The sequence below is a fragment of the Arvicanthis niloticus genome, chromosome 4 (assembly GCF_011762505.2).
Source record: "Arvicanthis niloticus isolate mArvNil1 chromosome 4, mArvNil1.pat.X, whole genome shotgun sequence".
Taxonomy (NCBI): domain Eukaryota; kingdom Metazoa; phylum Chordata; class Mammalia; order Rodentia; family Muridae; genus Arvicanthis; species Arvicanthis niloticus.
In genome coordinates, this window is record NC_047661.1 from 133,341,117 (window position 1) to 133,367,132 (window position 26,016).

At 38.7% G+C, this 26,016-nt stretch overlaps 1 protein-coding gene across 2 annotated transcripts in view; it reads left to right on the top strand.

The window, feature by feature from the left end:
• Ankrd13c (ankyrin repeat domain 13C) overlaps positions 1 to 26,016 on the top strand; it is a 49,355-nt gene that overhangs the window by 5,515 nt on the left and 17,824 nt on the right. Inside the window, exons 2-7 of one of the 2 annotated variants that reach the window (XM_034500671.2) lie at positions 7,404 to 7,445; positions 10,519 to 10,623; positions 15,890 to 15,975; positions 16,647 to 16,692; positions 19,145 to 19,211; positions 24,795 to 24,939. In XM_034500671.2, the coding sequence (XP_034356562.1) occupies positions 7,404 to 7,445; positions 10,519 to 10,623; positions 15,890 to 15,975; positions 16,647 to 16,692; positions 19,145 to 19,211; positions 24,795 to 24,939 (491 nt within the window). The remainder of the gene's footprint in view (positions 1 to 7,403; positions 7,446 to 10,518; positions 10,624 to 15,889; positions 15,976 to 16,646; positions 16,693 to 19,144; positions 19,212 to 24,794; positions 24,940 to 26,016) is intronic. The other variant, XM_034500672.2, reaches the window with a different exon arrangement.

Here is a 26,016-nt window from a genome sequence, read left to right on the forward strand (position 1 = left end):
CTTGGCTGTCCTAGGGCAGGTTAGCCTCAAACTCACAGAGATCTATCTGCCTCTGCTTCCCCAGTATTGGGATTAAAGGTGTGGGGCATCACTGCCCAGCCAAATAAATTGTTTTCTTCTTTAATATAAAATTAAAGATTGAGGCACCAAAGAGATGCCTTAGTGGTTAAGAGCACTTGATGCACTTACAGAGGACTAAAGTTTGGTTCCCAGCATCCATGTTGGCAGCTCATAGCTGCCTGCAACTCTGGCTATAAGGGATCTAACACCCTTTTTTGGTTTCTGCAGGCACATATGTTTGCATGCATAGACACACACACACACATAAATAAATAATGTAAATTTAAAAAAAAAAAGGATGGAGCCTAGCCTTTACAGTGAGTGTCAATTGAGTCACATTTACCCTGAGTAGTTTGGGCAATTTGTGTTTATAATGAACATTAGTGATTTTACTATTCAGTACTTCAGAATTGAAAATGATAAAAATAGATTGAAGGCTTGGTTTGGATCATAAATCCTGTTTGGTAAACATGTAGTTTTGTTTTTTCCTTAAGTTAAACATCTTTAAGTTAATCATATCTTCCTGACAGTTAGAAGCTGTGAGGTGTCTGGCAGTGGTGAGATTGTTGGATGTGTGAAGTGCGCATACCAGTCTTTCATAGCTGTGAAAAGTTGTTGGGGTCCACACTAGCCCCACGTTGGGGCAGCCAAAATAAATGTTGCAGCCCAGGCAAAATGTTGAGGCCCGGGCTGACCCACGTTTGGGCGGCCACTGTATCCCAGCCCAAGCTGCCGCTCCTGTCCGCGGGTCGGGTTCAGCAAGAGCGAGGGTGAGGGCAGACTCGAAGAATGGAGACCAGACAGGGTGTGATTCAATCCCGTTTATTCTTCAGTCTCTCTTCCTCTAAGTGTCTCTTTCTCTGTCTGCTGTGTCTGATTCTCTGATCTCAGTCTGATTCTGATCTGTTCTGTCTCTGCCTTTTATATGTCTTACTTCTAAGCCACGCCTCTAAATTACACCTTTAATCATGCCCTTAGGTCTTGTCTCTAACCCTGATCTCTATACTTCTAAGTCATACTCTTAAGTCACACACCTTTAATCTCACACACCTTTAATCTCACACACCTTTAATCTCAAGGTATCTAAACCAAGATTATCGGAGTGTGCTCAGCTGTTGTAGGCTATTGTAATCCAAGTCTCATGTCAGGGTATATGGCTCAAGATGGCTGCTAAAAGTCGGCCCCCAACAAAAAGTTGTTGGTATATTTGGAGATTTGGTGATTTCTGCCTTTGATTCTGTTGGCTGGTGTGTCACCAGCTGTCAGTTCTGTGGGTTGCAGTAGCTGCTTTGTTCTTGAGGTTTAGGTAGATTTTTGAGGATTTAATTTGATGGTGTATTAATACTGTCTACCAGTACAATAGAGGGCGAGATTACTTGACTCCTGGATTTGCTAGACTTGGCAATTTCCTTATGTATATTTTTTGGTTGGTTTTCAAGGACAGTTCAGAGGAATTGGTCTTGTTCTAGAGTGAAAATATTTTTGAGAGTTAAAACAGATTTGAGACTGCTCTTGGTTCTTAATAGTTTCCAGTTTTTGGGGTCCCCTCTCAGTTGATTGATTTATTCATTCAACAGATAAACATGGATCTTCTAGTATGTGGTAGCATTTTTGATGCTGGAGATGCAGAGGTGAACAGATTAGCATAATTCCTGTTACTGTGGTGTTGCATGCTAGTTAAAAAGCCAGAGAACAGACAACCAGTGAATAGAATGTGTGTTATACTGCTAATGAGTCATATTGAGTGAGGGGTGGGCACTAATGAGAGTGGTAAGTAGAACAGAATCTAGAGCAGCTTCTTAAGCCAAAAAAAAAAAAAAAAAAAAAAAAAAAAAAAAAAAAGTGAATGCAAAGTTAATGTCATTATGGACTGGGAGAACACGTGATGAAGTGGTCAGGAAATGGGAATGCGGCTGGAATTTAGAGACTTGAGAGGCAGTCTTCTGTAAGTGTGCTGTAGACTGTGAGGGCTTCTTTATGTACTAACATGGCATACAATCAGGAGGTGTTCAGCAGAGGTCTGACTGGTCTCAGAGCTCAGCTCACCCTACTGCTCTAATAAGCAGATGTCTGTAGACAAGATCGTGGAGGTTACTGGAAGTGAGAGATGGAGTGGATGTAGGATGTTAGTAGCATTTTTGAGAGAGAATTTCTCTCAAAATTTGAATTTGAGAAAATTTCTTCCTTGTCTGGATGGGGCTTAGCTGTGTCGGGAGAACTTGGATTCAAACTGGGTCTGGTATGTGTAATTTTTTGCTTTGCTCTATAATTAGGGTGTGTAGGTCAAAACTATCTCATAACACAAATCACTGCTTGCCTTCTCTGCTGGCCTGTGCAGTGAGCACAGAAACCCTGCTGAATGCTTGCTTTGCTTCTGGGGTGTTCTTGATGCCATTTAAGTGCTCTTTTGTATGCTGAGGGCAGTAAGGGGAAAACATTTCTGAGGGTGGCTACAGGTGAACTACAATACCCTTTCTCCACAGAACAACAGTTTTTCTTGGATGGGGGACATGCAGTTTGTAGACAAATTAGGTATCTGGCAGATTTTTCTCTGGAAAGTAAATGGGACAGGATTGATCCCATATGGCATAAAACTGTATTTCCTGCTTGATTAAAAGAATAAGGTTTGCTATCAATTAAATGGATAAGGCTTAGTTGAGCTGTGGTGGCCCATGCTTTTATCCCACCAGAGGCAGGTAGATTTTTGTGAGTTAAGGCCAGCCTGGTTTACAAATCGAGTCTCATTATAGGCAGGCTACACAGAGAGATTAAGTCTCAAAAAACAAAGACCAACCAACTAAACAAAAGGCAAGTTAGAATTTTGAAAACTCAGTTCTGTCAGTTTAAGCATAGCATGGGTTTCTGCTACTTAAAACTATCTCTCTGATCACATCCAGCATGTTGTTTTGATACTGTCTATTGGAATGTGTCAGTACCTGGATGGCCATAAACTTTTCAAGACAGTGATATTCCAGCTATGATGATGTGTATTCTGTAATCGTATCTCAGGTTGGGAGTGTAGCAAAGAGGTAGAGTACTGGGCTCTATAGAGTGAAGCCCTGAGTTTGGTCCTTTGCAATGGACTGACACTCTCTCTCTCTCTCTCTCTCTCTCTCTCTCTCTCTCTCTCTCTCTCTCTCTCTCTCCCTCCCTCCCTCCCTCCCTCCCTCCCTCCCTCCCTCCCTCCCTCCCTCCCTCCCCAGAGTACAAGAGAAACCAGTGTGTTTCAGTGTAACGACCCTCATAGAATTTGGATTTCCCATTGCAAATACCTTTGTGAAATCATTACTTCATGAGTTTTGGTGTAGTATCCAGAGTTCCCTCAGATATCTGGAAGGCTCTGAAAACCTCTTTGCATTTACAACAGTGAGTTTTTATAAAAGTAGATATTCTTCTTATACTTCAGAACTTTTATTTTCAATAGTGGTAATTTAATCCAGCCTTTGCTCAGGGTAGGCAAAATGTTTTATTTCTAATTAAATGCAGAAACCTTAAAATATGCTCTATCCTACTATAGCATACACTAAAGAAATTTATATTTTTAATTAAAACAACTTAAGCTGCTCTTGTTATTAGTTTGGACAATGCACTTCATTTTCTGAAGCTCTGATTTTGTTAGAAGCAGCATTTTTTTCATTGACACAGTATTTTCACATAATTATGGAGTAAATAACTGTAATTTGAGACATGTGTTCATTGTTTAATGACCAAATCAGCATAATTAGCATTTCTACTTCCTTAGATGTTTTTATTTTCTGTGTGTCTTGGGAACCATCAGACTCTAACCTCCATTTACTCTGAATCATAGCTGTAGGCTGTCATTGCCTTATTGTGCCAGACAACGCCTCAGTTGTGTTTGGTGCTATTGTCCTTTCTGCACTCAGTGTCTACTGGTTTAGCTCTTGTAGCTTCTACAGATCAGTGACAGCAACAGGATTTGTCTTTCTATGCTTTGTAACTGGCTTTTTTTTTTTTTTTTTTTTTACCTTTACCAAGTGAAAGAACAACAGTGGCGTTTGTTTTGGTGCTCCTAGCATATCTCCTTTCCCTTAATATGATGTCTTCCTCTTCTATTCGTGTTGCCAGAAAAGAGAGTAAAACTTTTATGGTTGAGTAGTACTTTAAAAGTCCATCTATTTCTGTGTATACTTGATTGGCTCTGTATCCTCACTGCACATGTATGCGGGCATCTCTGGCAGAATGGTAATGTTGCACAACCCTTTAATACAGTTCCTTATGTTGTGGTGGCCTCCAACCATAAAATAATTTTTGTTGCCACTTCATAACTTACTTCGCTGCTGTTAGGAGGCATGATGTAAATGTCTGATATGCAACCACTGTGAAAGGGTCATTCAATCCCCAAAGTGGGATGTCAACCACTATACAGCAGAGTGAGCTTGTTTGATCATATGGTGTTTTGCTTATTTTCTTTTGATGAACCTGACATTGTAAAATACAGTAATGCCAGAATTAAGTTGACTATAAGAGGACATTTAAACAGTGTAATATGATTGCCTCTAGAAAGTTGAGTAGTGACTAGAAAGTGCTCTGTCCTGGAAGCCAAATGCAGGCAGCTGTTTAGATCAGGTCTGTAAACACCTGGTTCAGGGCACTAAGGTTACCAGTCCTATTGGCTGTTCCCAGAGCAGCCACAAACCATTCAGAAGACATGAGCTTGAGACTGGATTCCAGGAAAGCTTTGCCGTTGGCCAGCTCTGAGTTGATGATGTTCTGGGCTCCTTGACATTCTTATACAAATTTTAACACCAGCATACAATTCATGAGAAAAATTACTGGGTATTTTCATGGAGATTCCTTTGACTTTGCCAACTTGAGTAGTATTGGTGGTGTATTAGTTACTTTTCATGTGATCAAATACCTGATAAATTTAAGGTTGTTTTGTGTCCATGCTGGGGATGTTCACAGCTGTGGCTAGCAGAAGTGTGAGCTGCTGTTATCTCACACTTGGAGGACCAGGAAGCAGAACACAAGGGAATTCCCACACCTTTACTGTTTTTTGTTCAGTTAAAGGCCCCTGCCTGTGAGATGGTGCTACTACTACTTCATCCACTCTGGAAACCTAAAAATGTGTCTGATCTGCCAGGCATGATGGTGCAGTACCTTTAATTAATACCAGCACTCTGAGGCAGAAGCAGGTAGATGAGTTCAAAGACAGCCAGGGCTGCACAGAGACCCTGTCTGGGGCCTGGGGGTGAAGTTGGGCAAAGTTTGACCAACTAATACGTTGTTCTTACTACATTTAAACCTATCTGTAAATTTAGTGGTTTTGTTGTATTTAGGTTCTTAATTTCTTTAATTGGTATTTTAAAATTTTCAGGGTTTATTTTATACTGTTTTATCTTTTACTTTGTTTTGCAAACCTCACTTTTCCAGTTCCTTGAATGCTCTGTTGAAGAGAATCCCACAGGAAAGTGCTATGATTATCAGGTACAGTGAGTGCTTAGAGAGGTTTAGAATGCTCATCCCTTGAACCAGTAGAGGAGAAAAAAAGAGTGGTGCTTTGCCTTTCTCTTACGAGACCTGAATTCTTTATTTTGGGATGGGTGAGCAGAAAATAAAGTCCATTTGGGATATCTCTGAAAGATATTCATTATAAGAGAAAAGGTCATTATCACAGAAGGTGTTAATAATAAAACTGGGAGGAACAGAAGAAAGATTTAGGTAATTGCTTGATTTGTCATTAATCCATTTACAAGGGTTATTTCTCTAAAACTGAAGAAAATGAATGAGGAAAATCAGAAAATACAAAGAAACAGGAAATTTAAAATATAGGTCAAATAAATTTACGTATCAGTATCTTGACACTATAGAAATTGAGTGACATATAAACTAAAAGTAACAGAATTTCAGTAAATTGAAAAGATGCAAAATATAAATATAGTGTATATTGTATACATTTTACTTGAAAATGAAAATAAGAGCACCTGGATTAGACAACTATTTAAAGATATAAAGGAAAAAAATTTTTTTTCTCTTTTGAGACAAAGTTGCATGGAACTCACCGAGGAATCCCTGTTGATCTAAAAGTTAAATGTGATCCCAAAGGCAGAAATATCTTGTATATTTTAGGGAAAAGTACTGAAAAGGGATTTTTTTTTTTTAAACATTTATTTTCACCATGTCAAGGACAATTTGCAGGATTCAGTTTTCTGCTTCCAGCATATCTGCCCATGGGATTCAAATTTAGGTTTTCATGCTTGGTAGCAAACACCTTTATCCACTGAGCCATCCCAAAAGGCATTTTTTTCTTTTTTGAAAACTTTTTAAAAATGAAACCTTAACTTTATTCTGAAATATTTCATACCCTTAGAAAAGTTGGAAGAATAGTCTAGAGAACCTACAAATTCTTCTCTGGTTGCTGGTAGAGTTTTTCCTTCTTGTTACTTGTTCAAGCAGTTAACATAGCTAACATGTGTGGTCTTTATGGTCTTTAAGGCTCCAGTCTCCAGGTGTAAGGCACGCAGAAACCATGTGTGGATAGACAGTTACTGATCATTTTATAGGAGGCTGTCCACAGTGAGCAGTCCTGGAAATGACCCTCAGATACTGAGGAATTGTGAGAGGAGCTGAAACTATCTTACCAGTTTACCCTAAGCTTAGTAGCATTTCTCTGCAGGATAGTGGGTATATTCATACTACTTTTTATTGAAATTAGTTCCCTTTATTTTTAGTTTTATGTTTTTATTTTTGTATATTTTTATTTTATGTATATGAGTGTTTGTCTGAATGTTTACATGTGTACCACTTGTATTCAGTGCCCACACAGACCAAATGAGGGCATTAAATCCCCTAGAACAGGAGTTACCAGTGGTAGTAAGCCACCATGCAGGTTCTGGGAACTGAACCTGGATCCTCTGGAAAAGCAACCTGTGCTCTTAACTGCTGACCCATTTCTGTAGCTCCCTAAAGAGATTCTTGATATCTTGGTGTTTAACAGTTATTAAAGAGTCCTGTCTCATACAGTTGAAAGAACTTTGAACTGCTTTAGGACTAAGACTGAGTCTCATTGTTTTCTGTCCCCACAAGAGTAGGTATGTGAATTATTTACTGAAAGAACAAAGACTGGTATGATGAGCACCAGAAGGAATCTGAAGTCTTTGGGAACATCTCAGAGAGTGAATGTCCTGCTGGTTGCTTTTGGGCAGGTCAGGGAAGGTAATCTGGGCTGTGCTTTTTGCTTCCTTCTGAATTTGACACAGAAAACAGAAGTGTCATTTCTGCTTAAAATTTGTCAATAACAATTTTGAAGGAGCCGAAACCACATTTAAGTAAAACTTCTTATGTTGTTATGGCTTCTAATTTAATTTTGTTTTCAATTTTAGGAAACACTCCTTTACATCTTGCTGTGATGTTAGGAAATAAAGGTTAGTAAATACTTTTAATGTTTAACTTTACTCATTGTTGTCATTAAAAAATCATATTTGTATGTATGCATGTGGTTTCATGCATACTACTGCATGTGTATGTAAATCAAAGGACAACTTGTGGAAGTTGGTTCTCCTGCCACATGGGTCCTGGGGATTAAAGTCAGGTTATCACCTCTTGGTAGCAAGAGCCTTTACCCGGTGGGCCATCTTTTCAGTCTCAGTTTTGTCATTGAAAATCACTTAACCAGGAGCTAGAGAGATGGCCCAGTAGTTAAGAGTACTTGTTGCTCTTTCAGAGAACTTGGTTCAATTCCTGTTACTCATATAGTGCTTCACAACTGTTTGTAAATCTGTAAATCTTATTTCTAGGGAATCCAGTGTCTTCTGACTTCTGAGGGTATCAAGCATGTATATGGTGCACAGACATACATGTAGGCAAAACACACATAAAATGAATAAATAAATAAAAAAACCTTCACAAACCATTGGTTTCAGGGAATACTGATAAGTAGACATAAGAAAATATGTTTCCAGGTAAATGCCATTTGAAAAAAAAATTAAATTAAAATTGGTAGTTTATCCTAGATCATTGAAGTACTAGCATGTGCTGTAACTAAGTTGGGGCAAGCATAGTATTGTAGTGAGTTGTGTCCACAGGTATTCGAGGTTCCCACTTCTTCATGAGTTCTTTAAGAGACAAGCATCTAGTGGGAAAAATTTTGGGAAAGACATGAATAGATGATTCAGGACATGCAAACAATGTTATCTTTTTAAAAAACATTTATATTTTTTCTATTTTATGTGTTTTAATTGCATGTATGTCTGTGTACCAATTTGTTCCTGTCACACTTGGAGGCCAGAAGAGGGTGTCAGATTTCTTAGAGTGGTATTATTGGTGACTATGAGTCACCTGACATGGGTGCTGAGAATCGAACTCATTCTTTGGAAGAGCAGGAAGTGCTCTTAACCATCGAGCCATCTCTCTAGCCCCTTAAAAATATTTTTAGATTAAGCATTTTAAATTAAAAGTTTTTTGTTTTTTTTTAGGGCTTGAGAGTTTGTAACTAGCTCCAAGGGATCTGATATTCTTCTGGCCTCCTCAGGTATACAAACACAGATGTGCACATACATGTATGCACATGAATAACAAAATACGTATTTGAAAAAGCTTTTTTGCTAATGTTATTAGTGTAAACACATGGACTTAGTCAGAATACAGTTGTAGAAGATGAACAAGAAGCCTCTCTGCATTTCTTTTTCTGATAATAATATACAAATATTAATTCCATATTTATAATCCAGAGGCTATCCTTTTCATCTTCATGCTTTCCATGTAGCACAAAACCTCAGCTTTGGTTCAGCACAGTGGAAGCCCTGCCTGCTGTGCTTTGCCATACTGCTTTCACTGTCTGTTCTAAGTTCTTCCCCTTGCGTGGCGATGGCCTATACTGTAGCCACGGTAGACATTTTGCTCTATTAGTCAGTAGTCTTTGAGTGGCACTTGGACACTCTGTGGATGCTCACTGAGAGCTTTCTTGCACCCAGTACACTGGATGATGTAACTTGCTTCTCCAGTTGTATCACTTGTTGACTGAAGTAACTTATTTTTCTGGAAAGAGCTCTTCCTTTACTTGTATTCCAACTGCTCATTCAGTTTCTTAGTTTGGTCCGTAACTGACCATTCCCCTCTCTCCTGTTCCCTTGCTGTAGTGCTTCTCTTTGTTAACCCTATAGTCAGTCCTCTAGCACTGTGCATGAGACTGTGCATCATTTGGACCCACAGCAAACAGGTGGTTTGCTAGTTTGTACTCACTATGTAGCCCTGGCTGGCTTTACTATGGTAGATCAAGCTGGCTTGGTACTCAAAGACATCCGTCTACCTTGTCTTGGGGAGTGGTGTTGGGATAAAAGGGGTGAGCCCTGCAAAGACAGTCTTCTATACCAGGGTGGGAGTCTCTGCAACTACTAAGGCCAGCAAAGCAAAAATCCATGGAAAGTAAGAAGGTAGTTCAGTTCAATATGACTCAGCTGGTTCAACCTGTTAGAGTCTGACCTAGAGTACCTTATTTTAGGCATGTTTAAGCACAGTACAATTTGAAACAAAAATTTCCTGGTAATTAACTCAGTACTGTGTTCACAGCAAAGCTTAAGATCTGACTACCTAGAAATTATTTCTAAAGCACAAGTGATATCTTTCATAAAGATGGATTCTAAAGATTATCTGAGGGCTGGAGAGATGGCTCAGCAATTAAGAGCACTGACTACTCTTCCAGAAGTCCTGAGTTTCATTCCCAGCAGCCACATGGTGGCTGACAACCAACTGTAATGGGATCTGTTGCCCTCCTCTTGGTGTGTTTGAAGACAACTACAGTGTACTCATATATATAAAGAAAATCATTGAAATAATTACCTGAGAAAACAGGTTCAAGTTAAGGGTCTGGGGAAAAGTAGTATCATAAATTGACTGAGACAGACAAGCTTAAGATACAGGTCTGGGGTATCCAGTGTAGTTCCTTTTAAAGGCATTTTTTTTTCTTCCTGAAATAAATAATTAGCACTTAATTGACATAGCATATAGGCAGATAGATTCTCCTTTGGGTCTTTTTCAGTTGTAGATGTTTTCTTGAGACATGGTTTTACCATTTTGCCCTGGCTTGTCTGGAACTCAAGATACAGACCAGGCTAGACTTCAAGTAACTCAGAAATTCACCTGTCTCTGATACTCAAATGCTTAGATTAAAAGCATGAGCCACCATACTCAGCTGAACTGTAGATATTTGTATAAATTACTCTTAAGGTTCATAGGTTATCTTTAGTTCATGTAAACACTTCAAATATTCTTTGGAGACAGGAAGCAATACTTTTTTCAGAGAGTATCTAATTTACTTTTAGGTAGGCTGAGTTCCTTTGACTTTGGGGACCTTATACAACATTATACACACGGGAGTTTGTAAGTTAATTATATATCAAACAGCATTATTTCACATATGTAGTAATCTTGTTTCTTTTGCATAACACTCATATTTAAAGATTCTAGAAATTGTATCATCATTCCTGTTTTACTTTGCAGAGTGTGCACATTTACTGTTGGCTCACAATGCTCCAGTGAAGGTGAAAAATGCTCAGGGATGGAGCCCTCTTGCGGAAGCCATCAGCTATGGAGACAGACAGATGAGTAAGCAGTACTTTAAAAATACAAATTGATGTGTTGAGATAGCGTTCTTGTGGTGTGACTCAGAAACCTACAAACTTAAACATGAATTACCCATGACTTGGGAACTCCAGCATCAAGCAGCAGAACAGTTGAGTCATGTGGGAAAAGCCTCCTCATTTCATCCTTCCAGCAGTCAATGTTTTTGGGGCTAAGACATTTGAAGTTAAGACTTCATTGTTTTTTCTTGAAAATTGTTATTTCTGCTTAATTATTAGCATACTAATTGAAATTAAAACTAATCATGTTAATAGAACTAACCTATTTTTGGTAGATGTAGACTTTGCTGGAAGCTAGGAAATGCGCTGTCTCTTGGTTCAGTCTTTGAGTCATTTTGTTTCCTTATCCTGGAGATCTTTCCTGGGGCCTTCCTACATTTCTCTGTACCTGATAAACTCAGGGACAGACTTAATCTGCTCAGATCTACTCAGGGCTAAAGGTGAATGGCCCTGCTTTCCCTCCTGTACCTGCTGGCTCCCTGGGTCCGAGGGGCTCTGGGTTTTCCCAGTGGCTGTAGCCTCCTTCCTGCATGGCTCTTGGGGGTGTAGATATGGGGCTCTGGCAGACGACCTCCACCACTAGCAAAACCTTTTGCTTGGGTGATAGTTTTCCACACCTGGGTCAGGCTTGATAATCTTTACTTGTATTGTTCTATGTGAATTGCCACTTAGACTTTAAAGCCTTCTAGAATCTCCTTAGCACACAATTTGTCTTTTATCTATTGTTTTTCTTAAACAGATACCACCAAAGTCCAACTTGGTGAATCAGTGAGTTTTATTGTTATTACTTACAGAAATATGGGTGAGGGCTTATTTACAGGAGCAGAAATGACTCAGAGACAAATATATCACCAAAGCCTACCCCAGCTTACTGGGAACCTGGAGCACACTGTACAGCCAGAAGTCAGATCAACAGGTTCCAGAGTGTCCTTTCCAGGAGCCTCAGTTATTCTAAACCTCTCCCAGGCAGTTTAGCTGGTTTCTGTTTCTTCCAGGCATTAGTCTTTTTTGCAGCTTGACTTAACTTCATGTGAGAGGGACTCTTACTAACTCTGGCACAGAGGGTCCTAGTGAATATTGTTAGTTTCAGGGACTTCTGAATGAAGCTATTCTGGGTTGTTTACCTTCTTGGCTTAAGGAGTTTCCTACAGAATGGAATGTTTTAATCTCTGAACATACTGTTAAACAACAACTATTATGCCTGAGATACAGGTCTTATTTTTATCAGGTGTATCTGTTAGCTTAAAAGGAAACATCATCTCCTTGCTACTACTATTATTTCATAGTTTGGGTGGGAAAGAATGAAGAATAGCTACATAGAAAAAATTGTCATATTTATTGAAGAAGAGTTATGTAGCATTGACTATTTTCAGGCTGCTATGTGGACTCAGTTTTTAGCTAGGTTTTGGATTTTTCTGAATTCTTTCTTTTCTTTTTTTTTTTTTTTATTGGATGTTTTATTTACATTTCAGCTGTTATCCCCTTTCTCCATTTTTTTCCCCAACCAGAAACCACCCCCTCTTCCTGCTTCTATGAGGATGTGCCCCCACCCACCCACTCCCACCTCCCTTCCCTCGAATTTCCTCACACTGGGGCATCCAGCCTTCATGGGACCAAGGACCTCCTCTTCTACTTATGCCCAACAAGGCCATCTTCCCCTACATATACAGCTGGAGCCATGGATCCTCCCTGTGTGTTCCCAGGCTGGTGGTTTAGACCCTGGGAGCTCTGCTTGGTTGTTATTGTTGCTCTCCCCATGGGGCCACAAACTCCTTCAGCTCCTTCAGTCTTCTCTCTAACTTCTCCATTGGGAAACCCTTGATCAGATCAATGGTTAGCAGTGAGCATCTGCTTCTGTATATGTCAGGTTCTGGCAGACCTCTAAGAACTCAGCTATATCAGGCTCCTGTCAAGCATGCACTTCCTGGCATCCACATCAGTGTCTGCCTTTAGTGACTGAACATGGGATAGATACCCAGGTGGAACAGTCTCCAGACGGCACCTCCTTCAGTTTCTGTCCCACACTTTGTCTCCATATTTGTTTCCATGAGTATTTTGTTACTCCTTCTAAGAAGGACTGAAGTACCCACACTTTCTTTTTCATGAGCTTCATGTTATCTGTGAGTTGTATCTTGGGTATTGTGAGCTTTTGGGCTAATATCCAATTATCCGTGAGTGAATACCATGTGTGTTCTTTTGTGATTGGGTTACCTCACTCAGAGTGATATTTTCTAGTTCTATCCATTTGCCTAAGAATTTCATGAAGTCATTGTTTTTAATAGCTGAGTAATACTCCATTCCTCTGTTGAAGGACATCTGGATTCTTTCCAGCTTCTGGCTATTATAAATAAGGTTGCTATAATATAGCAAGGACATAGTGGAGCATATGTCCTTGTTTTATGTTGGAGCATCTTCTGGATATATGCCCAGGAGTGGTATACCTGGGTCCTCAGGTAATGAATGCTATGTCCAATTTTCTGAGCAACTGCCAGACTGATTTTCAGAGTGGTTGTACCAGCTTGTAATCCCACCAACAATGGAGGAGTGTTCCTCTTTTTCTCCACATCCTCGACAGCATCTTCTATCACCTGAGTTTTTGATCTTAGCCATTCTGACTGGTGTGAGTTAGAGTCTCAGGGTTGTTTTGATTTGCATTTCCCTGATGACTAAGGATGTTGAATATTTCTTTAGGTGCTTCTCAGCCATTTGTGTTTCCTCAGTTGAGAATTCTTTGTTTAACTCTGTACCCCATTTTTTAATAGGGTTATTTGGTTGTCTGGAGTCTAGTTTTTTGAGTTCTTTGTATATATTGGATATTAGCCCTCTATTGGATGTAGGATTAGTACAGATCTTTTCCCAATCTGTTGGTTGCTGTTTTGTCTTATTGACAGTGTTTTTTGCCTAACAGAAGCTTTGCAACTTTATGAGGTCCCTTTTGTCAATTGTTGATCTTAGAGCATAAGCCATTGATGTTCTGTTCAGGAACTTTTCCCCTGTGTCCAAGTATATGCAGGGATGGCTCAATATATGTAGATCTATCTATCAAGGTAATCCACTACATAAACAAACTCAAAGAAAAAAAGCCACATGATCATCTCACTAGATGCTGAGAAAGCATTTGACAAAATTCAACATCCCTTCATGTTAAAAGTCTTGGAAAGATCAGGAATTCAAGGGCTATATCTAAATATAGTAAAAGCAATATACAGCAAAAGCCAGTAGCCAACATCAAACTAAATGGAGAGAAACTTGAAGCAATCCCACTAATCATTTATGAGGAGAGCCAGGAAATAATTCTCATGGAAAACCAATTTCAAGATAGGTCTGTAATTACTCAATTTTATATTATACTACAGCCTGTCACATAAGTGAAATATTTAACCCCTAATAGTCCCAGCACTTGAAGGTAGAGGTTGTGAGCTCCAGGCTAGCCTGGGCTACTCATCAGACCCTGCCTTACAAAAACAAAACAAACAAACAAACAAAAAAAAACAAAAAGAACTCTCCTTGAACTCTGAAAGGAGCCTTAACTGAAACAATGGTATGTATTTAGGAATGTCAGTGTGAAATTGTATTTGTGATGGTGTTTAACGAGATAGCTTTTAAGTCTATTTTGCTGTGCTACTTTGAAATTTTCTGTGGCATTGACAATTATATTTTATTTGATGAACCTGAAAATTTAATATATATTATTAACAAAAATTTTGTGATCTACCTGTCTTTTTGTTTAATTTTTGCTAATTTTGTTAATGTTTTGTGCTATAGGATAAGCAGTCAGGGCTGGTAATATAGCTTAATTGGTAGAATATATAATATTTATAAATCCTCGAGTTTGATGCTCAACACTTTGTAAAATTGTGCATGTAAGCACTGGGGAAGTAGAGGCAGAAGCATCAGAAGTTGAGGTCATCATATGTTTCATAGTGAGTTCTAGGCTAGCCCAGGCTACAGGAGAGGTGGTTTCAATAAAAGAAAAAGGAAAAAGGGGGAAAAAAATGAAAAATGCTAAGCTACTTCTCAAGGCCTATTTAATTTCAATTTAAGATTTTAATGTTATATTGGTTTTCTGCCTTAAAATGTTTAGCTGATGAGCAATAATGGCTTAAGCACATATGGGGGAAAATGGATATAACTTTAATTATCTCTTTCCCATAATTCCCAGCGTTTCCTGATGCTGACAACTATGGCTTTTTGTTTACACAGGGTTATCTTTTGGTCTCTAGGGACTATTCATTGTTTGTTTGAGTGGGGTTATGTCATGGCATACTGACTTTATGGTAGTTTTGAAAACTCTGTTGGCCACTGTCTAATTTTTGGGCACACCAGAGTCTGTTGATTTGCTGTCTATCTAGAACCGGCAGTCTTCTTCATTTAGGACTAAAAATTGCAAAGATAAATTTAGACTATTAGAATTTCTTTTTTACTAGTCCAGTTTTTAGAAGTTCTTAAAAGTTTTATATTAGTGGGCTGGCGAGAGGTCTCAGCAATTAGGAGCTCTTGCTGCTCTCTTAGAGGACTGAAGTGTTCCCAGCCTTCATAGGGGAAAGAGTGACTCATACATGTCTGATGCTCCAGTTCTAGGTGATCCCCTCTGCCTCCTATGTGTAGGGCACATACACATACACACATAGGACACACATACCACACACACACACACACACATATATATGTATATATATATATATATATATATATATATATATATATATATATATATATACACACACATACACAGAAAGGACCCACACACACACTAGGAGCACGCGTGCACACACACACACACACACACACACACATAGGACATGCAGGACACACACAGACATATACATAAAGCAATCTTTAAAGTTTTTTTATTGGGGACTTTTATTACTACCTGCGTTTTTAACAATTTTTATTTCTTACTTAAAAAAAGAAAAAAGAAGGAACAAGGGTCAGCTGGATATTTTAGTGTGTGATGGCAGTTGCTACCCAACAACTCAAGCCTGCTGACCCGAGTTCAATATACAGAACTGATATAAAAGTGGAAGGAGCTGACTAACTCCACAGAATTGCCTATGATTTCTTCACACAGTTTACACCTATACACACCCACACATTATATATCCATATACATACCCAGTAATGTAATAAATTTTTAAAAATTTAAAAAGCAGTAACATTCATTTTAGAAACTTAATTATCGAAAAAAATAAAAAAAAAATTACTAAACAGTTGTTTCTTTCAAATTCTAGTCACAGCTCTTCTAAGGAAACTCAAGCAGCAATCTAGGGAGAGTGTTGGAGAAAAACGACCTCGGTTGTTAAAAGCCCTAAAAGAGGTAAGGCAGTTAATTATAAGTATAATTTTAAAGAGCATTTAAAAGTGTAAGTGTGTGTGTGTGTGTGTGTAGGTATAGGTAGGTAGGTAGGTAGGTAGGTAGGCTGAAGGGCACTGGAGATGGAATTATTGGCAGTTGTGAGCTGTTCAACATGGGTGCTTGGGACCGAATATGGTCCTTTGCAAGAGCAGCAGTGCTCTTAACCTCTGAACCTCTCTCCAGCCCCTTAAACAGTCTTTTAAAATGAAGTTAAATTCTTACCAGTTAAGGATTAATAAATGATGAAAGTTACTTTTAAACTAGTAAGTTAAATAAAATTCTGGGGTTATAATGTGTGTGTTTTGGTAGAAGCATATTTATTTTTAACTGGGAAGCTATTATTAACATTTAATAAGTTAGACAGGTACTCTAGAACAGGTTCATTATGGTATCATGGTTGGTGGCCATATCTTCTTGAAGTTGGTGTTACAAGAAGCTATTTTGATAGTTGTGTTCTTTTTAAAATCCAAACATAAGAAATATAAGAATAATTTCTTATTTTTCCTCCTGTCTTTAGATCTTTAATGATATCACATAATTTTTTTGGAGTGGGGGTAGGGATGGGCAACATTGTAAGTATCAAAGCTTATAACTAGAGTGCATTTAGTAATTTTTCTTATTTTATTTCTCAGTTAGGTGACTTTTACCTAGAACTTCACTGGGATTTTCAAAGCTGGGGTAAGAGTGTGTTATGTTTTATTATAAAAGTGAAATTATAGACATATTAGCATGACACATTTGATACTTTTCTTCCTTACATTTAGCGTAATCACTGTAAAACCTACTAGTAATATTCCATTTCTAGCTAGAGAGACAGTTCTCAAAATTTTAGTTTTTAAGATGGAAAACTACCTAAAATTATTTTTTAATAACAGAAACAAGCTTGAAAACTATAGTAATTTAGTCTTATATCTTACATCTACAATCCCAGTACCACAGGGGCTGAGGCAGAATTGTAGTCAGAGGTTTAAAGTCATGCTAAGTCAGGTCATTCTTGGTTACAGTATGTGAGACCTTTTTAAAAGGAATACTGGGGTCCAATGATCAGGTGCACTTCTGCTCTTGCAGAGGACCCAGGTTCAGTTCCCAGCACCCACATCAGGCAGCTCACAAACTGCCTGCAACTCCAGTTCAGGGGATTGAATGCTCTCTTCTGGTCTCTGTAGATATAGCATGCATACTCAGGCTTACACTGACATATACATAAAACAAAAAATAAAATAAAGGCTTAAAATACTATAATTTTTTAAAATTATCAAATCATAATATTTACTTTTTAACACAGGGGTTATAAACACAAAAATGCAGGATGTGGGGAAGAGGATGACACAGGAGCATAGGTGTTCAGGGGGAGTACAGGTATCTTTCAGAACAGGATATCAGCTGGGTGAAGGTTCAGGGGACTGGTCACTATGACTCTGCCTGTGATCTACTTGTCCTTATCTAAGTTGGTACTATCCACCAAGGCTGCCTATTTACAAGGTCTATGACTACTCAGGCTGGTAAACTTCCACAAAAGCTGCCCATTTACAATAGCTTATAGCCATCTGTTTCAGTGTTTTTCCACAGAAACCCAAGACTTTGTTTTAGCAGGCATGTATGTCAGTCTTATTGCTGATTTTAGGCTTATGGCTGATTTTAGGCCTTCACTGTATAAGCAGGGCTGCCCTCGACATCTCCTTCTCCAAGTATAGAAGGGCCATGGCGATTCTAATCTTGCCAAGGTGGGGATAGAGGTCTGACCTCCAATAATTAAAGGGGACCTTGTAATGGCTCCGGTCCTCCTGTCATTGTCCAGTGAGGCATGGTGGCCATACCCATCCTGATGTCTTTTTCCTGGAGAGGGGATACTTTTGACAAAAATACTATAATTTAATGTTAAGAACTTCAAAAAATGAAAACTTATGGGATTATTAGAGTATTCAATTTAAGAAAGTTTGAAGGGATTAAAACCACGTACCATTATGCCCTGATTAATTTTATTTTTATTAAAGATTATGAGTTTGTTTATAATAAATGTATTTTTACCAGCATTTGATTTAACTTTTGTGTTAATTTAAGTGATTAGTGGTATTTATCTTTAAAATAGTTATTGAAACCAAATTTTGTATAATTTAGAAGTTATACACATTACATACACACCTTCTAATATTTTATATTGTTTGTATGCTACAATGGTATTCTATATATATAGTACATTTTGTTATATACTGTCTATAAATAGGTCTTTCTAGATCTTACTAAAACTACTAGTAGTTTTCATTTTACAATTTGAAAAATAATAGATATTTTATAGTTTGGATGCCATAGAAGATTGATTAATACAACTTAGTTTGGAGCTTTGCATTGACATTGATTCTCGTTAATACAAGTCAGAATGCATTGGGTATACACACTCACAACTTAGGGGCAAGGGAGGTGTTCAGCTGGTAAAGTACTTGCTGTTCAAACATGAGGACCTGAGTTCTGGTAATTGGCACCCATGTAAAATGCTGGATGCAACACTGTGCAGAGAAGTGGAGGCACGGGGTCAAGGGATTGCCATTCTAGCCGAATTGATAAGCTCCCAATTCAGTGAAGACCCTGTCTCAAGTGGGTTCGATAGAGCAAGACACCATCAACCTCTGACCTGTGTGTGCACACGTAGGATAAAAGTCGGTGGGTAAATGGTGTGGTTTTTCTTGTACAGACTTTGAAACTGAGGCATAGTGAGCCTAAGTAACAAGGATACATATTTAGGACTCAAATTTAAATACAAGCTGCCTCAAAGATGTCTCTCAATATGTGACTTTTCTGCTATTTTTCCAATGATATTTAAGGGATCTATTAGACCCAGGATTTCCTGTTTAGTATGAAGGAGTGTTTAGTGACCCCAGGTAGTATTTTCTCATCGGTATTACACAGTAGTCTGAAGTGGAATTAGTTCTGATACTCTTGGAAGCAGGTGGGGATAAGGACATCGTGTATTGACACTGCAGTTGAGCAAGTTTTTGAGATGGAGATAACTATCTTAAAGGCAGTCATCAACATTTGGTAAATTACTAACATGTTTACTGTGCTGCTTTTTAAAAATTTACAGTAATTTTTTAGACTTTAGTTACTTTTTAACCTTTTGTTTCTGAAATTACAGTGCCTTTGCTTTCCCGAATTCTGCCTTCTGATGCCTGTAAAATATACAAGCAAGGTATCAACATCAGGTGAGGTGATGTGCTTTGTGTTCTGAGTAAAAGAAAGCTAAGTTCTGGAGGCAGCTTTTCTGGTAGTGATAGTTTACTTGTGTTTAGTAACTTAAAATACTGTTAACACATTCAGGTTTGTGCTCACGTAAGACCTAATACAGATACAGAAGTAAATTCATCAGAAACCCTAAGTTAAGATGAGTTTGTCATTCAAGCAGATTCTTTAGCATCAGGGAATGCTATGTTGCAGTGCTACGTTGGTCTTGGGTTCCTTTAGTAATAAGGACACCTGAGGAGGATCCACCCTATACTTAACTTTGCTCTGTATCTTTTTTTTTTTTTTTTTTTTTTTTTTTGGTTTTTCGAGACAGGGTTTCTCTGTGTAGTAAACTCACTCTCGAACTCAGAAATCCACCTGCCTCTGCCTCCCGAGTGCTGGGATTAAAGGTGTGCGCCACCACCGCCCAGCTGCTCTGTATCTTTTACATACTTATTCCCTGTCTGTCTATGTTCTACCTTTTCTCTGCTCATGTCTTCAGTCATTTTCCCATTTCAGTCAACATATTAAGGATGATTTAATTTTCTTCTTTTCGTAGATATGATTGATAATTAAGTTTATAAAAAGTAAATATATTTTAATTCTAAAATTTTACTTTTGTCATTGCTTATATTTTTAGACATTAATGTAACAAAAATTTAAACTTTAAATTTATAAATTAATACTAATATCTCAATTCACTAAACATAGTACATAATATTTATGAAGTGTGTATATGGACAGCCTTGTATATTTATTCCTGTATGGCAATTATTAATTTAGATATTTAGAATTAAAATGTTTTGAGGGATTTTTTATATAAACTTTGTATTTGTAGAAGAGAGAGCTCAGAGAAATTTAGTAATTCCTAAATGATCATTTTTATCTTAGTTATATTTGATTTTTGTTTATGTAAAACGACTACTTTAAAATTGCTTCATATTTGTGTGACTTTTTATAGTAAATGATATGAGGTCTGAACACTTGCTCTGTGCGTGTGTGTGTGTGTGTGTGTGTGTGTGTGTGTGTGTGTGTGTGTGTGTGTGTGAAGTCCTGAATTTGGTCACCAACACAAGGGGGGCGGGCACACAAAAGTGGTGGTAATGGGGAGCACATTACAACCTAACTGTGAAGATACTGAGTTATGGACCTAAGACTGAGAGTCTGACAGGAGGATTGTGACAGAAGTTAAAAAATGAGAGCAAGCAATTCTAGGCCTCTTTTTCTGTATATCTCTTCTTTCTCATTCTCATCCTGGAAGCCATTGTAATTCTCAGGATGATAGTGACTGAAATGGAGACAAAGGACTGTGCCACCTTTAATATAGTCTAGAATTCCCAAGTGGCCAAAGCATGGAGCCTAATAGTTTAATCATGTACTTGGATGTAAGATTTCCTTTTGGTATTAGGTGAACTTCTGACATGACTATTGACTCTGTATTCTCTTGGGCTGAATGTACATCCAGTGACAGGCCTTCTTACGCAGTTTAGGTAGCAGACCTCTTGACAGAAAATTGGGCCAGCAGTGGCCTTACCCTTATAAAAAATATTTAAAGCTCTTAGCGTCTTTTGGCTTCATATTGCAGCCATGATGTGTGTGTGTTACTTGTTTTTCTCATCAAGAAAAGGTTTCTCCATATAGCTTACCTTTCCTGGAACTCACTGTAGATCAGGCTGGCCTAGAACTCATAGAGATCCACCTGCATGTGCCACCATCGCCTGGTAATGTTGGGGCCCAAGCTCGAGTCCCTGTTCGGGCGCCAAAATAACGTTGGGGTCCACACTAGCTCCATGTTGGGGCGGCCAAAATAAATGTTGCAGCCCAGGCAAAATGTTGAGGCCCGGGCCGACCCATATTTGGGTGGCCACTGTATCCTGGCCCAAGCTGCTGCTCCGGTCTGCGTGTCGGGTTCAGCAAGAGCGAGGGTGAGGGCAGACTCAAAGAATGGAGACCAGACCGGGTGTGATTCAATTCCGTTTATTCTTCAGTCTCTCTTCCTCTAAGTGTCTCCTGTCTGATTCTCCCTCTATAGTCTCTCTTCTGGTTCTATCTTCTATAGTCTGATTCTAAGCCACGCCTCTAAGTTACACCTTTAATCATGCCCTTAGGTCTTGTCTCTAACTCTGATCTCTATACTTCTAAGTCATACTCTTAAGTCACACACCTTTAATCTCACACTCCTTTAATCTCACACTTCTTTAATCTCAAGGTATCTAAACCAAGATTAACCAAGGCTATTGTAATTCAAATCTCATGTCAGGGTATATGGCTCAAGATGGCTGCAAAGCTGATAGCTGCTTTCTGCTAAAAGTCGGCCCCCAACAGCCTGCCACTGTGTTCACTTCTTTATGGTGTGCACATGGGTCCACACTTATTTTCTTATGGTTGTATGTGTACATGTGGTAATCATACTTGCTTCTTTTTTAAATAGGTCTTTTATTATTATTATTATTATTATTTATTATCATTATTAAATTATTTATTTACAGTCCAAATGTTGCCCTCTTTCCTAGTCCCCTGTCCCCAAGTTCTTCACCACTTTCTCCCTTCCCTTTTGCTTCTGAGAGGATGTTTCCCTATCCACCCACCCACACACTCACCCCCACCAGTATCCTCCCTCACTAAGGCGAAACAAAGCATACTTGCTTCATACATGCTGAGGGCCACCAATTAGTCCATGTATGCTCTTGGATTGGTGGCTTAGTCTCTGGGAGCTCTGAGGGGTCTGCGTTAGTTGATACTGTTGGTCTTCCTTTGGGGTTGCAATCTCCTTCAGTTCCTTCAATCCATCCCCTAACTCTTCCATAGGGGTCCCCAACCTTAGTCCAGTAGTTGGCTGTAAGTATCTGCATCTGTCTCAGTCAGCTGCTTGTAGAACCTCTTAGAGGACAGCCATGCTAGGCTCCTGTCTGCCAGACCACATGGCATCAGCAATAGTGTCAGGGTTTGTTGCCTCTGCATGGGATGGATCCCAAGTTGGACAGGTCACTGGACAGCCTTTCCTCCAGTCTCTTCTCCATTTTGTCCCTGTATTTCCTTTAGACAGGAAAAATTCCATGCCTCAACTGGGGCCGTGTCCATACTTTCTTCTTGATGGTATATGTGTACCATGCACATGGAGACTATATGTACTTTTTTTGGTATCTTTGCTGTACACTTAGAGACCACACTCAATTTCTTTATACAGTGTGTGCTGTTCACATGGGGAGCAGACTTTCTGTTTTTAATGATTTTTTTTTTTTCTTTTGGTTTTTCAAGACAGTTTCTCTGTGGCAGTCCTGGTACTTGCTCTGTAGATCAACTAAGTTTGAACTCAGAGATGCCTCTGCTTTCCAAATGCTTGGATTGAAGGTGTGTGCCACCACACCTTATATTTTTATTTTTTAAAGTTATGTGTATGGGTATGTATCTGTGTATTACTTGTGTGCCTATTACCCATGGAAGCCGGAAGAAGGTGCCAGATCCCTCAAACTAGAATTATAGACAGTTGTGAGCTGAGAATTTAACCCAGGTTCTCTGCAAGAGCAGCCAGCTCTCTTAATCGCTGATTAATTCTTGTGGTATGTGTGTACCATGTGTGTGTATAGAGACCATATTTGATTCTTTGCTTAAGTTCACCCCGTTTCTTGATGAAAGAAATTGTTAATAATATAATCTTTTTGTCCTTAAAAGTTGTTAGTTTTGATGTTAAATTACATATAGCCCTGGTTACTATTGATGTGTCATGTGAGCTAGGCTCGGGCTTATAATTGAGCTTGAGCTTTTTCCTGTGTATAGAAACCAGGAAAGCCAGTCCATTTTGATTTATCTGCGATAGAACTTGACAAGTCAACAAAATAATGAATTCTTATAGCTGCATTAGAAGCTGACCTAGATCTTGCACAGTGACACTCAGAGACTGTGATGATTCTTTCTTGATAGCTATGCTAAGCAGTTTCTGAGATTAAAAGTTTCTGAGTAGTTGAGCATCTGGTGAGTGAACCTGGACTAGTAACCTATAATATAAGCCTTTTAATATAAGACTGAGTAATTCAAGGGTAGTGATAAACTCTTTAATCTCAGTGTTTTCCCAATTTCAACTAGTGATATGTGGAATGTGTGAGACCACATTCAGCTAAACCACAGCAGGTCTAGGTTACTTGTGGAATCAGTAAGCATGTAGATGTATAGGTCTATAGATGTGTGGTAGAAATTGATTTCTTTCCTAGCTTAATTTCTGTGCTGTGATAAGAATATCTTGGCTGGGACTGGATATATACTGAAGAGTTCAATTCCTAGTACCCATATCAGGTGGCTCACACACAGCTGTAACTCCAACTCCAACTCCAGCTCCAGGACCATTCAACATCCTTGGTCTCTGAACACCTGAACTTATGTGCACATATCCACACATGTAATTTAAAATAATAAAAATAAGTAAAACTTTATTAAGACAAAAATATGGTAACAAAAATAACTTAGGAGGAAAAGAGTTTATTATAGTTTATAATTCCAGGGAATTATAACAGTCGGTCATTACAGGGATTCCCAGTGGGCAGATCTTGAAGCAGTAAGTCATATCCCATCAAGAGCAGAGAGAAATAAAACATATTCATGCTTAGGATTCAGCTTACTTTTTTTTACTCTAAAGACAGTTGAGAGCCCAGAACCAGGAAATGGCATCTCATACTTTCAGGATGGATCCTTTCATATCAATTAAGATAGTCAAGACAATCTTTCACTGACATTGCCAGAGGCCAACCTGATTTAGAAAGTTCCTCCCAGATGATTCTAGATTATATCAGGTTGACAACTAAAACTATAATTCATGAGGCTTTCAGACTATAGGAACATTGGGATGTTTGTTTGTTTGTTTGTTTGTTTTTAGTTGTTGTTGGCTTTTTTTTCTTTCTTTTTTGTTTGTTTGTTGGTTTTTTGGTTTCTCAAGACAGCTCTCTCTGGCTGTCTTGGATTCACTTTGTGTATTGTGTCTTGGATTCACTTTGTTCATGCCACCACACCTGGCAGGAATGTTGTTTAAAAAGATCATGGTTGGCTAAATCTGGAAAGTCCAAGAGAAAGCCCCACAGTTTTGCAGTAGGTTAACATAATTGGTAAGAATGAAGGGTAGACTAAGGTTTACATAGGTGATTAGGTATAAGATGATTATAAATCAGAATAGCATTCTCAGTTTAAGACTATGGACCAATACATCTGTGCCTGTGCTTTTCTTGAGTACTCTGCTGAGCTAGTGATAGGATCCCAAAGAAATCTTCTTTTCCTTTCTGCCTTCCCTATGGACGTACAGCAGAGGGAATGAGGAAGCAGTGGTACAGGAAGGGTAGTATCACCATGGGGCCTTTTCTTTCTTAGTTAGCTAAGTGCTCAGCAAAAGGAAATATAGATAATAGAGCATGCATTCAAATGCTATTTTTAATAACATTTTAAATTTAGTTTTTACCTACAAATTCTAAGCTGGACAGTGATAGTGATAGCGACATCTTAGAGCTTAAGAAGCACATAGCATATGCATATTATAAAGTTTTATCAAATTCTGTCAATTATTACCTGCCCATCTTTTACAGGCTTGACACAACTCTCATAGACTTTACTGACATGAAGTGCCAACGAGGGGATCTAAGCTTCATCTTCAATGGGGATGCTGCACCCTCTGAGTCTTTTGTAGTGTTAGACAATGAACAAAAAGTTTATCAGCGAATACACCACGAGGTGAGCATGTCTTATTAATATTTCCCTAAAGAGTTGAAAATGTTTATGTATTTACCAAAGTCTCTGTATAATTGTTTCATTTAAAGCATAAAGTGTAAAATGGTTAATTCTCAAAGCATTAGTTTCTTTCTTACAACCATCCACTCCCTAGTTTCTGGTTTCTCCAATAGAGTTCAGGTGATCCCTAGGCCAGTGGCCTTGGCTTCTTCTAGTTTTCACTGACTGACTGTCAGAGTCTCTGCTAACAAAGAGACCCTTCTGCCATCTGTTGTTTGACCAACTGAGCTGCTACTGTCACGTCTGCACAGCCCCGACTAGAGGCTCTGCTTTCCTTCCACCTCAGGCCCCTTTACCTCCACCTCTTCTCCCTTTTGGTTCTACTGTACGTTGAATTACACCTAATCCATTCCTTTTTCCTGCTGCAAACCAGAGAGAGGTCTCTCAGCATTCACCTGTCACTGGGAACCATGCAGATAATTCCTGTGTTTTTACTTTGAGGTGGGGAGAACTCCTAAGCTCAAGGGCTTCCCCTGCCTCAGCTTTCTGATTGTTCTGCAGATGATTTTAAAGTTCCTCCCATCGTGTTTACCTTGTCTTGTTAATTCCCACGTCATATTGTTTTTTCCTCACTCACTGTCTTAGATTGGACTTTCATAGTTAACATTGTATGTGCACTAATGAAATAGTTTTCTAACTCATACCAAGAAATATAGATTTACAGGAGAAAAGAAGAAGAAGAAGAAGCAAGGGTATTTGGAGAGGAGCCAGGTGAATGAAGTCAGGAAAGGAAGAGTTAAGGACAGGCCATTTGGGAAAAAGGTCTGACTGCAGTGAGAAAAAGTGTCAACGCCTTAAAAGCCAGAAAAGTTACCTCACAGTCTGCTGCAGTCAGCAACAGAGGGTCACAGATTTTTAAATAAGGTATCGATTTGACCAAATTTTGATGAATCTCTCTTTTTTTTTTTTTTTGCCATCACCCACCTGGAGTTGCCTTCCCTCCTGCCCTTTCCCCATTACATATGCCATAGTTGCTAGGAGCTGCCAGGTGCTGTGGGCAGCACTGTGTTAGTAACAGTC